We start from the raw sequence: 13,937 nt of genomic DNA on the forward strand, positions 1-13,937 counted from the left end.
TAAATGATTTCACACATTTGGAGTTCCTTAGGAACACTACAAACAAAGTGTTGCTGAAAGTTATATGCTGATTTTTACAGAAACCCTATTATTGTATAGGGAGATGATTAGAAGACAGACATTGGGAGCCAAGTACTGGTCCCATTGCAAAAGAGCCTTGCGATCTTGGGTCATTACTAACCTGTGCCTTACTTTCCTATCTGTAAACTGACATAGCAAAAGTACCTACTTCATAGGGATGAACAAGAACTAAATGAATTTTTGGAAGTAATACACTTAGAAGCACATACTAAGTGCCCAATTAATAACAATTATCGTTAATATTTCTAGTCACATTTCAAAATCTAAGCACAAAACAGTTTTATCCTAATGGAAAAAAAAGAGCCACCAAAAACCTCACTAAGATGAATTTTGAGTGATTGATGTAATGGGTGAATTTTATTATCCTTATTACATTTATTATACGTAATATTATAAATATAATAATATAATATTATTACACATAATATTATAAATATATTTATTATTATTTTAGTAGGTGAAGTTTATTTATAAAATGAGGCTTTCTGTGTAATTGTCAGCAACAAAGTTCCATTTCATAGGATCTTAGACTTTTACAAATGAGAAAAATAATATTCAGGGAATCCAAAAGACTTATCCTACATCACAGTGTTTTTCAAACACATTCTTGAATTCAGTGATTCATTCAATCCTAAGATAAAATAAGTAACTAGTAAAGTACGAACAAATATGAATAGAAAACTTGATTTCAGATCAACAATGAGCAACCTTTGTTTTTAATGTCAATTCATGAAAAATAAAAAGCGCCTTGGGCTATATACTTTGTTTTCATTCAAAATGAAAACAATTTTACTCATACAGGAAAGAAAAAAAAAGTAATCTTACAAACATTGCCCTTGCTTATTGTTATTAGCCTGTTATTATCCGGTCACATTTAAGAAATAATATTCACAAAATAATTTTCTGTGTTTGCATCCTTCACATTTATGTGCATTTGGAGATCACAACATATATTCACAGGGAATACCTCATGTCATACTCAAAATAACCCAACCGGGCCAGCATTGTTATCTTCCACATATGAATAGATAAACGAAAAGTTACTTGCTACAAGTCATACTGCAATTTAAGCAGGACAGCTGAGCTAAAATGTGTCTATTTCATTTGTGGGGGGAAAAATAGATATTTATAGCGGGAAATTTTTCCTTGTTATTAACCATCAATACCTGTGTCCAAAGGTGGGTGATAGCAGCTACCTTGCAAAGCCAGCTTCTGATAGGTGTGAGAACCAGACCAGAGAAATGAATTGGTGTTGAATTGCTCAGCAAAAGAAACAGTACGATGAAAGGAAGCAGTCAGAAAGGACTTCCCGCGGGGAGTGTTGAGGGGGCAAAGGGACCCGGAGTCATGCCATAAAATGACAAATCCAGGACTGGAATCTATCCCTGAGTCCCCCACAAGAGGTCTTTCCCGTATACTCATATTTTACCGTGAAGGAGAGGAAAATCTACTCAACTTGAGAAGTTGTAGTTCAAGTTTGCAAGAAATTTCCTCGTGGCTCTATAAAAGGAAAACTTTGCCTAAAATTATATTTTATTTTATTTGAAATAAGATCTATAGATTGGTTCCTCTAATTCTATGATGTTTCATTATCAAGCAAGTTTCCCAAAGATTCTTGCCAAGGAAAAGAATCCATCATCATAAGGTTAACACTTACCCATTGTACGAATCAGCCACAATTTTTTGAGGTGTGGTAATTGACGGAGGAGTAATTTCCTCAGTGTTTGAGCAGTTCTCTAAATCACAGGTGTATACCTAGAGAATCAAGCATGCATCAGTATAGATCAGTGTCTGTCTATGTTCAGTTTGGCAACAAGTATTTCTTTTTTTATTTTTTCACTGTGTCCCCTACCCCCACACCCTCTCTAACAATAAGTATTCCCAAGCATCTGTTCTGTGCTTAGAATTTGCTAGTCACTGATCACTTTTCAAAGTATAAAAAAGAAAAAAAAACTTAAAAGTCAGTTTTATATCCTATATCCTAATGAGTGTGTATCCTGTTTACATCAATAAAATACAAAAACCTATTTTTCTGGCTTGTGGAAGCACTCAACTACTTTTTTTAAGATTTTTTTTTTTATTTGAAAGAGAGAGAGAACACAAACAGGGGAGACAGGCAGGGGGAGGGGAGAGAGAGAGAGAGAGAGAGAGAGAGAGAGAGAGAATCCTAAGCAGGCTCTACACTTAGCTCAGAGTCCAACACAGGGCTCAATCCCATGACCCTGGGACCATGACCTGAGCTGAAATCAAGAGTTGGACACTCAACCAACTGAGCCACCCAGGCGCCCCAGAGATTTTTAAGTAATCTGTACAGCCAACGTGGAGCTTGAACTTACATCCCCGAGATCAAGAGTCACATGCTCGACTGACTGAACCAGTCAGGCACTCCTCAACTATTTTTTAATATTTAAGCTATATTCAAGTTTATGGGCTTCCAGCAATGGTGATTGTAATAAGCTTGTCCCTTTGAAATAAGGAAACTTGAAACACATCAAGTGTGTCTCCTTAAAGATTTCAGTTATACTGTATTTTCAGAAACCTACTAAAGTTATCCCTGGCTATTGTCTAATTTAAACGCCTGCAGTTGATTTTAATCATGATTGGTAGTCTCACCTAGTGATAGCACAGAGACCACCACTCTTATGGAAAGTGAGTTATCACAAATGTAATAAACCCGTGGCTCTAAAAAATCACAAATAAAGATGACTTAAAGGTAGGTCAGGATTAGTCCTAGGTAAATTCTAGACCCGCCTATAGACCAGATCTGTGATTCATTGCTAACCCAGCGTCTAGAACATAGCAAATATTCAGTGACTATTTATTGAATGAATTATGTTTACTTGTAAATATACTGAGAAATGCATGTGAGTGTCAATATCTAGCTGTTCACTTTAAATTCTCAGACTAACCCGTTCATCCATGATGAAATACATCCTCTGATAAAGCCAGTCTACGGAGATGGAAGAAATTAATCCTGAGCCTCTGTAAAAAATTCTCAGGTCAGACACATCAGACATGTTGGCAGCCTCTTTCACCCATATGAGAGTTCCTTCAGAGAAATACACAACTTGCTGGTGGACATTAATCGATATTCCTAGAAGAGCCATGCAAATACATGTCTGTTACTATACAACAACCAGGAAAAAAAAGCACGTGACAGAAAATGTATTTCTTTTCATTTTTAATAAGGAGATCATAACAGAAGTCAGTCTGGATCTTTTTTTTTTTCACACTAAGGGAACATTTCTTTCATTATACTGACCTGTAATATTACTGTATATAGCATCCGAATGAAGGCAATGTGCTTCATCTACCAGATGTTTTAAAGATCTCTTTCTTAGAGAAGATTTTCTGGATAAAAAGAGCCACTGTTCCTCTTCTTGAACTAAAACAATAACACGATTTACAGACAAACCAACCATATACACATTGACACACACACAAAATAACCCATTACCATCCTTCAAAGCAAGGCAACTAATGCTTGAAAGAGGCTGGTCAGATTTTTGTCTGAAGACACTGGGACATTTCAACTGCAGTACAAATCACATTTAGTCCATGATGAGGGGAGCAAAGTACAGTGTCAATCAAGTAGGATTTATACATATGTGCCCCAGAGGGCCCCCAGAATAAGATCACATGAGGGATCACCGTTTTCAACAGCCTTGCCCCAAGTAGGAGCTCAGCTCGTTACCCCCAGCCATGAGAATGTGACTGCTTGGTGGAGGTGGGCCAGCCCAGGCCAGACTGGCTTGTTGCATAACACCAGACAGACATTGCTTGTCTCTTTTTTCTTCAATGATCTCTCCCTTTGAGGCCAGAGAGAAGTCCTCAGAGCAGTGAAATCTGAGGACTGCAGAGCTCTGCTTGACGTCCCACTCAACTGGAGACTGATGCCGTGTGCGTCGACGAACACTTTTAGGGCAATTAATAAAAGTTATGCAATAATTGCAGTAACAACAACCTCAAGCCTGTTCTATATTTAACTCGCCCTTCGGATGCTTCTTGCATAACAGAAATGTCTCTCCTTTCCTAGAGTCCGGTAACAGCCAAAAAACCAAAGGCCGGCGATAGATGACATTGAATACACACTGGCATAGATGCGTGCAGATAATTCATTATTATTTTTCCCACACGGGCCTCATACAGGAAGTACTCAATCTCTCAAGGCAATTGTTGAAATGCCAAAGTGAAAACAAAAATGACACTGGCAAAAAAATAACAAAAGCTAATTTGGTAGATTGAATATTAAAAATGGTAAAATGTCAATTATTAAATCCAGCTATATTTTAAAACCTTAAGGAGAGGGGAAGAAACAAATATCTGATATGTATTAACTGATGATACATAATATGAAACGGGGTTGAGGGCAAAAAGATTATATGTGTCCCTAAGTATATAAATATGAGTCACAATCACTAGTGATTTCATCTGAAACTAAGGATTTGCTTGAGGCCACTTTTTTAATCCCTAAATTTTTCATTCCAAGTTTTAAATTTCTAAATGCTGACTTAAGAACATGGGTCTCATAACTTCCTTCTGTTTGCCACATAAGGGGATTCATTTAAAACCGAAAGCTTACCAAGTGCCAAAAGACAGTGTTTATTTGGGCAGAAGAGGTGGGGTTCTTGGGCTCCACCAGATGACCCCGGACTCTGAGCGCTGAACCCACCCTTGCCACCCCTCAGTTCCAAGCAACAAAGGGGCATTTCCCAGGCTGTACCTGCTGAGGATGGAGTAGTAATACTAGATTCTGCTTCTGGCCCCTCACCAACTTCATTTACTGCTGCAATGGAAAACCTATTCCAAAAACAGTTTGGAGAGATGTGTTTCGCATGGCATGGTGTGAACATGAGATAAAAAGAGAAGGAGCAATATTTCTATTTAAAGAACAATGTGGCAATGCATGTATCTAGTTTCTCGGTACCACTGCTCAGCCCTGAAACGACCATCCATCACATCCTTATTTGCATTCCCCGTAGACCAGGTCAGGGTCACAGAGGTCAAAAGCTGAACTCTGCTATCTACATGACCCCCATTCCTACCCTAATTTAAAGAGGTGTTAGTAAATGCTAGAAAAGCTAACAGTAATAAAATAATCTCCTTAACGATTAATAAAAAAATAAATAAAATAAAGCACCACTAACAGAATTTCACCTCCTTACTTTTTTCATGTTGGATTAAATAAAGAAATGGTATCATGGTGTATATGGTGTCTTTATTAGTGCCTCTTTCTAAGGATCCTCTGACTATAATAGAAATACTTCAGAATGTTTTTGCTTAGGACACTGTAATCTAACACACAAACTTGAGGAAAGCTACAAGAACTTCAACCCAACAGCACAAAGTCAAGGGGAGTTCTCCAAATACATTTAAACAACTTTGGGGCCATATTTCTTCAATAATTCCTATGCCTGCAGCCATGCTGGCTACAATTACCTTGCACCACTTAATTCTTACCTGTAGGTGGTGTTTGGTAGAGTGGAGTAAAACTGGAAACTGGTTCTCTGTGTCCCTGAATCTAATTGTTGATTTTTGCTGATCAGCCTTAAGTTATAACCCAAAATAGGTCCTCCCGGGAATTGTGGTGGAGCCCAACTGACTTCCACGGTGTCGGGACTTGAGCTCTCGATATTTCTGATGGAAGGAGCAGTTTCCGGAACTAGACGAAGTAATGGTGACATGGTGAGCAGGAAAATTACAGGCACAAATTTAAATAGGATAGGAAAAAAGTTTTGTGTTTTGAAGTGTAAATTAAATATTTGTATTAATATTCAAAGTAAGTGATAGGAGGTGGTAAGAGATCTATGAGCTGCGACTCTTGATCCCTGAATGAGACCAGTTAGCTACTTTCCCGAGGGACTCTTTCAAGTATTAATTTTCCTTGCATCTCCTTTATGAAATAAAATTAAATGTGGAGGTACGTAAATAGGAGAAATGTTCTGGAAAAAAATGATCAAAAATCTCCGGAGAGCTGAATGAATTGAAACTGTAGGGTGGTGCCCAGTGCGGAAGGAGAGGAGAAGCTAAATAAAACAGGAGTCAATGATTAACACGAGTTGGAAGAAGTAAATCCTGGGCCTTCTCACTCAGGAGAGTGCTATAGCCTGACTAGTTCCAGCTGAAGATACAGGTTCAGATAAGCAAGATTTAGAACAGTGTGCTTCCCTCTTGCTGGCCTCATCTGTGCTGGCCCAGACTGTGTGTTCCGTACCCCAGCTCCCAGGGTCCCTTGGAATCCAAGTAGACTGTGTTTAAGGCAGGACCCTCTCCCTTATGAAGGATTAAAGGAACATGCGTGAATTAATTAAGCATTCACTCACAGACTTTAGAAGCTATCTAAGTAGCAAAGAGCAGAAAGAAAAACAAATGATCTAACAGCCTATCTGCCTTCATGCCTCCACCTACTTCTCATAACTCCCACCCCTGAAACCACACTCTTATATTTCCTCTTCCCAGAGAAAGACATACTCTGATGTCACTTTGTTCTTGTGTAGACTTCGCTCCCTCTGAACACGTTTGGCAAATGCTTTGCATCACTCCTGACTAATGAGAGTTGGTAGAAATAAGACAGCTCAACCTTCACAGTGGACGAGTTTTTAAAGGGCCTGTTAATTGATCTCTTGGCCTTTCTCTGATACAATTCCTCCTCAACTCTCAGACTAATCTTTGAAAAACACAAACCTCATTGTGCCCACTCCTCTGCTCCACGCATTCAGTCACCTTGGTGAGCGGAGGGGTACAAATCATCTTTCACTAATCAGAATCAGGATGTCAAAAAACCTAATTCATTAGGGTCAATGCTCAGACATGATCTGCTTCACTTTGAGCAAGTTCGATGCCACCTACGTGGTGAGCTGTGATTCTTGTCCAAATCTCTCCCACAAAAATCCTCCCCAAAAGGCTGGTCAGGTTGGGCAAGATAATCCCTGACTAATAACAATTCCACTTGGTTAAGAAATTATCTTCATCAGGGCACCATCTAGAATCATACATTTCCCATCAAGAAAAGAAGAGGGCCATGAAGCATGAAACACAAAACAGAGACCTATAAGTTTTAATGTGGCTAGAAAAGTGACAAAGAATTGAAGAATAAGGGGCTATCCACGAAAAGGATACCCAGTGTAGGTCCAGAATACCTGGAGGGCATGAGAGCTTACAAATCCAGAAGAAAGGCCCAGAAATGGAAAGCAAAATTTGCCTTCTTCATTATTTTGATTTGACTAGCCATGCGCCCTGGATCATGTTCTCTCTCCAGCATCAGAAAATGCTCCAGTGCTGTTAGGATGCATGAGACCCTAGTTTGAACAAAGAAGGTTCCATGTATTCTACTCTGCCTGGGAACATTTCAAATACTGTCCTAGGCCAGTGTCTGACCTGAGGTTCTGAGGATGGTCAGGGAATAATCAGCAGAGGTGGCCACACACAGCCTAAAATCTGATCAACAAGAAGAGGGCACTAGTCAGGGAAGGGGAAAAATTCCTCAACCAGCTTCATCAGCTGTCCAGCTATGCTTCCGGGCATGGCCTAGTTCAGTGTGAGGCTCTTTGCACACTGCCAAATCTCCAGAACTAAGGCGTAGGGACATCTAACATCTGCCTGGAGTAAGCCCCCCAGGTCCATTCAGCTAACCCTGCAGGTAAAGGCACCAGACAACTCTCCTTCATTGTCCGTCCCAGGCATTTATCCCCCTGAAATGCTCTAAGCTTGAATCCTTTTCCTGGTGTGGAAGTCACGTCTTCAAAAGGAGAAATCAGAAACCGCTCCAAAAAATGTGCTATTTTTTTAAAAAATCATGTCTGTTAAAATATTAAAGCATTATCATAACCTCCATGCTGGTCACACTACGTCTGTGCTTTCAAATCTCTCTCATTCCCTCAATTCATTCTATGTGTAGTTAACAAAATTACCTTTTTAAGAAGCATGTGAAGCAATTACTTCTCTGCTTTAAAACCATCCTTAACTCTTAGTGGCTTATTGAGGTTTATACTGACTACCTTATTTAATACCTGATGTCCTTCACCCCATGTCCCATTTCCAAATCCCTGACAGACCCTGTTCAAAATGTTCCTCTTACCCAGGTGCCTGGGTGGCTCAGACAGTTAAGTGTCTGACTCCTGATTTTGACTCAGGTCATGATCTCATGGTTTGTGAGTTTGATCCCTGCATCGAGCCCAGCGTGCAGCCCCTCTAGGAGACCCGCATGGAGCCCTGCATGGGGCTCCAGGCTGAGAGCATGGAACCTGCTTGAGATTCTCTCTCTCCCTGTCTCTCTGCCCCTCCCCCAGTCTCTTTCAAAAATAAATAAATAAATTTTTTTTTAAATGTTCCTCTTACCATAGTACACAGCACCTTCCCAATTACAATCTACTTTCCTTATTTATTATGTTTACTCCTTAGAGTTATGTCTCCTCCTCCAAAAGGTGAACAGTACAAGAACAGGGAGTTTTGTATTGACCACAGAGGTACAGGGAGCACCTAGAATGCCAGTTGATCCCAGAGGTATAGCGACTTGACATATAGTGAGGTACTCAGTTACTGAACAGATCGATTGATGAAGGAATCATTTATTTCGTTATTTAAAATAAACACAAACCAAACTAAAACTTTGGAATAATCTCCTCATTTCATAAGCGACACGGGTGCACCATACCTCCATAAGGATGAGTCCTGTAACTGGGACTTGGCAGAGAAGATAGCTGTAGCTGGGCTGTGAGGATCCAGACCACTCGAAAAATATACTCAGTGAAGGGATGCAGGGATTCTACCATGTATGAGAGCTTGGACACAGCCTACATCAATGAGAGATTAATAGTCAGCATTTACAGAATCACCACCACACGGTGCGACTCAAGAACACAGATTAGTTTGTAAAAGATGCATGCCTTTTTTGGCTATGGGGTGACCCAGGGCCCATCAGCCCAGGAAAAAACAGAGACCTGGAGCTTAGAGCTGAGCCATCCAGATGTCAGTCGACATAATTCACACCAAAAGTCCCTCCTTCTTCAAAATTGCAAAACTATGGATTCAGCCCTCTGCCATGTACCTCAAGGTTTTACTTTACCTTTTCTGTGTTAATATACTTAGTGTCTTGGGATTATTCTCTGAACTTACTCATGCTTGCTTTCCTAAAAGGGACAGTTCTAGGTGACCTTCTTGCCCTCCCTCCTAGTTGGGATCACTGTGGGTGGGATGGGCAGATAAGGATCAATGTTATGAGTATTGAGTATGTGATGTTGTGCTGAAGGAACAAAAATGTGTCTAATAATATGTTTTCTTCAAAAATAAAGGATTTAGCATCAACGTGTGGGAGTACTAGAGATTAAAATTCATCTAATCCATCCACTCACATTATACTTGAATCTTCTCCAAAATGTCTTTATGCTTATAATATATGCAGTAATTTGGCACTTCTAATAATTTGGAAAAAAAATCTGTGTGTGTGTACATAGGCAGCTTTTCACACCTCAGTATAAGTCCAGCTTCCAGGAAGTTGTGCGTATTTCCACTGAATGATGTATTTGATTCCAGAGATGTTGGCAGATTTCCATCGTAATGTCACACTATGGCTTCCAATGGAAGAAGCAAAGGGTGCTGTGGGGAGGTCTGCATTTTCTGGGGAGAAAGGAAGATTTCATTCGCCATCAGAAGAAAGGGTGTCCGTTTCATCTAGTGCTCTCAGGACTCTCTTGTTACAACTACATCTTGCCACAAAAACCCACCTGAATAATAAAAGATGCATATAGTCAACTGGTTAATATTCTGAAAATCAGCGAATCAGTCCGGCATCTTGTTTTCCCCATAGTATTCATTAATATGTTTTTGTTTTTTTTTTTTTTTTTTTTTTTACAGGCAAGGACCATGGAGCGTTCTGAGAATGTCCAGTTTTCTCTTACTAAACCACTTCCTTCTAGGTGAGGGGGCTGGGTGCCAGGAATATGGTACATAACAGAACCATCCATTGTCCCAGAACGTGTATCCCAATTCACACTACAATTCTCGTTATTGCTCATCTTGTCAATAAATCATTTTTAGGGGCACCTGGGTGGCTCAGTCGGTTGAGCGACCAACTTCGGCTCAGGTCACGATCTTGCAGTCCGTGAGTTTGAGCCCCACGTCGGGCTCTGTGTTGACAGCTCGGAGCCTGGAGCCTGCTTCGCATTCTGTGTCTCCCTCTCTCTGACCCTCCCCCGTTCATGCTCTGTCTCTCTCTGTCTCAAAAATAAATAAACGTTAAAAAAAAAATTTTTAATAAAAAATAAAATAAATAAATAAATCATTTTTATTTTTTTAAATTTATTTTTGAAAGAGAGGGAGACAGAGACAGAGCATAAGTGTGGGAGGCACAGAGAGAGAAAGGGAGACACAGAATCTGAAGCAGGCTCCATGCTCCAAGATGTCAGCACAGAGCCCAACGTGGGGATCAAACTCACAAACCGTGAGATCATGACCTGAACCGAAGCCAGACGCTTACCCGGCTGATCCTCCCAGGTGTCCCAGTAAGTTGTTTTTATACGTACAAGTAGTTGTACTCCAAAGGATTCTATAATTCAGTTGTTCTATATTGTGAAATATCTTGTGTCTTCTAAACATCAGTAACATCACAACTGGCAACACACATTTATTGGTGCTACTTTCAGGCACTGTACAAGGGGCTAGAATTTGGAATGGTATGTTCCCCAGGGATGAAGTTATTTCACTTTACTTTTTCTATTTTCCAAAATTGTGGCTGATTTACTACTTGAGCTTGCTCCCCCCCCCCAATTATTTATTGTGTAAAATACACATAACAAAAATTTACTGTCTTAACATTTTTAAGTGTGTTCAGTGGTATTAAGTACATTTATATTGTTGTGCAACCATAACCGCCATCCATCTCCAGAACTCTTTCCCTCTTGCAAAACTGAAACTCTACCCATTAAACATGAACTTCCCATTCTTTACCCCCACTCCCACCCCCGCCTCTGGCAGACACCATTCTACTCTCTGTCTCTGTGATTTTGAATACTCTGATCCCTCACATAAGTGTCATCAAACACTATTTGTCTTTTTGTGACAGGGCTGATCTCACTTAACATAATGTCCTTAAGATTCATCCATGTTGAACATGGCATCCTTGCCTTGTTCCTGACCTTAGAGGATACAATTTCTTTTATAAAAAAATAAATAATCACTACTCTGGTTGAGAAAACATAATAAGTTTTTGTAAGAAACTTAAAATGGGTAAATACAAACTTCCACAACCTCACTCTTTCTGATTAAAAGTTGACACCATTCTGATCATTATAGATACTGAATCTGGACTAATTAAAGTCCATAGTACCAGAATATCCCGTGACCCAGAAAAAAGAAAGCCACCATCATCTGAGGTTCTAGCCCACAGAGAGGCTTAGCACAATACTTCTCTGCTGATTCTTTTATTTATAGTTCATTTTTAGCTTTTATAACTACACAAACAAAGCACAGCTCCATTTCCCCCCATTTTATGGTGTGAGACACTTAATCACGGGGACTGGAATATGCAGTGGAAAACCTTTTTCAAAAAATAAAGAAAACCTCATTTAAAGTGGAATCAAGAGGGGTGCCTGGGTGGCTCAGTCGGTTAAGCGGCCGACTTCGGCTCAGGTCATGATCTCACGGCTCGTGACTTCGAGCCCCGCGTCGGGCTCTGTGCTGACAGCTCAGAGCCTGGAGCCTGTTTCAGATTCTGTGTCTCCCTCTCTCTCTCTGACCCTCCCCTGTTCATGTTCTGTCTCTCTCTGTCTCAAAAGTAAATAAACGTTAAAAAATAAAAATAAAAATAAAATAAATAAAGTGCAATCAAGAAACCCTGATGGGGGGAGCTCTCACCCACGTACCATTCATTGCACCCTGCATAACCAGCAGCAAGAAGGAGGATAAGAATTATCTTGACAAGGAGGACATTTTTTACACGGGATTTTTTTTTTTTAAAGAAAAAGAAGGAAGATCCCTCCACACTCCAGCAACAATGCACTAACACAATCTCAAACTCCTGTTCATCTCCAGTGAACTTTTGTTCAAAACAACCCTCCCCAGTTTCCCTCTTTCCTCTATAAAAACCTACATTCCCTCTGTTCTCTGGGCTTACCTACAGTTTGCCATAGTTTGCTCACCCCAAATTGCAATTCCTTTGCTAATTCCTGAATAAACCCATATTGCTAGTGAAATAACTGGCTACTTTATTTTTAAGGTTGACATGCTAAAGAAGAGTCCTGTGTGGAGTTGTCAGCAAAGAGGAAGATCCGAAAGAATCAGAAAGAAGGTAAGTTGAGACCTGGGCAGAAGGGACCAGGGTTATATCAGTAAATGCAAGTAAAGGTAAACTTCATAACTAGATGTAGAGATGTTTCAAAGCCATGGCAATGTGCGTGGACAATCAGAGGTCAAGGAGGTTTGTTCTAAAATATCAGGGCAAGAGTCAACTAAATGAGAAAAAGAAGCTGAACTGAGCTGTATACGACTTTCAATACACAGCTGAGTGGGTAAGAAAAGCCCCTGAAATCAGACAGTTGGGTTAAAATCAAGTTACTCCCTCTCTAGTTCATTCAATACCATCCCTTTCTATGCAGCCCTAAGCAAATATATATACTTTTGTGCCTCATTTTTCTCATCTGTAAAACGGGGATTAAAAATAGTATTTATACCTCTGAGCTCAAAAAGAGCTAATATCTATAAATTACTTTTAACAGTGCCTGACTCATAAATACCTAACAAACATTAGTTCTTTTTATTTCACCATTGCTATTTCCACCACGTGGAAGAGAGACACGGACTGTATCTAAAACAGAATAATATAGCAGACTCAGAGATAGGTGAACTAGGTACTAGATGTGTTAGAGACAAAAAAGGATCTTAGGTGTTTGGGCAAAAAGATTCATTATAACAAACTGAAGGTATGGCCTGTAAACGCAATTGCTTTTATTTAGACTTGATACATATCATGTGTTAATGGTGTAGAGACATTGATCTGTAACCAGTGTGAAATATTAAATAAAGCACCAATTACACTTGTATTATAAAAATATATAATTAAGTTGTTAGTATAATTCTGGAATATAAGAACGGAATGCAACTCAAAGCTTTCCGAACTTTCTCAGTTCTGGCGTCTTCAGTTTCTCAGTAATTTTTGCATAACTCCCTGGACCAAAAGAATTACCAAACAGCTCCATGTATTAAGTCTAACTTAAGTTATGTGTGTCCTTTCAACTTAGCAGATATTTGAAAAAAAGATAATAACACACATAAATAGAAAGACAATATACGTATTCAATCCTTCGATAAAGAGAATTGCACACTGGTGTGCCTGGATGGCTCAAGCGGTTAAGCGTCCAACTCTTGAGTTCCACTCAGGTCATGATCTCACAGTTCAGGGGTTCGAGCCCCACATCGGGCTCCGTGCTGACATTGTGGAGCCTGCCTGGGGTTCTCTCTCTCTCTGCCTCTCGCTCTGCCCTTCCCCTGCTCGTGCTCTCTCTCTCAAAATGAAGAAATAAACTTAAAAAAAAAAAATGCATTGCACACTAATGGGATCTGCGTGCCCATTGGGCTTGGCCCAATTTCTCCGATATTGTAATCAGGTTGGGCACCACCATCGTCATTTCCTGTTCCAAGTTGAGTTCTTTATGGTACTTGCTTTTATCCCAGCAATCACCAAAAAAACTCAGCGTTGCAAAGATGTGACATAGAAAGGAATGTAGCTCATTTCGTTGTTTATACCATGAACTACCTACAACTAGTAGTTCCAATAACGTCCAGAAGATCAACTACCCCTATGGTTCCCTTAAATGTTTAAAATGCTCCATGCTTTCCTATGAGGTATGTGTGATGCACCGGGA

The 13,937-nt window shown here is 39.8% G+C and overlaps 1 protein-coding gene across 6 annotated transcripts in view; it reads right to left on the reverse strand.

The window, feature by feature from the left end:
• ROS1 (ROS proto-oncogene 1, receptor tyrosine kinase) overlaps positions 1–13,937 on the reverse strand; it is a 115,962-nt gene that overhangs the window by 83,345 nt on the left and 18,680 nt on the right. For all 6 annotated transcript variants that reach the window (XM_058735075.1, XM_058735073.1, XM_058735076.1 and 3 more), the window contains exons 6-12: positions 9,548–9,696; positions 8,735–8,873; positions 5,542–5,743; positions 4,805–4,881; positions 3,344–3,466; positions 2,991–3,175; positions 1,739–1,836 (exon numbers count right to left, since the gene is read on the reverse strand). In XM_058735075.1, coding sequence (XP_058591058.1) covers positions 1,739–1,836; positions 2,991–3,175; positions 3,344–3,466; positions 4,805–4,881; positions 5,542–5,743; positions 8,735–8,873; positions 9,548–9,696 — 973 coding nt within the window. The remainder of the gene's footprint in view (positions 1–1,738; positions 1,837–2,990; positions 3,176–3,343; positions 3,467–4,804; positions 4,882–5,541; positions 5,744–8,734; positions 8,874–9,547; positions 9,697–13,937) is intronic.

This window comes from Neofelis nebulosa, chromosome 6 (assembly GCF_028018385.1).
Source record: "Neofelis nebulosa isolate mNeoNeb1 chromosome 6, mNeoNeb1.pri, whole genome shotgun sequence".
NCBI classification, from domain to species: domain Eukaryota; kingdom Metazoa; phylum Chordata; class Mammalia; order Carnivora; family Felidae; genus Neofelis; species Neofelis nebulosa.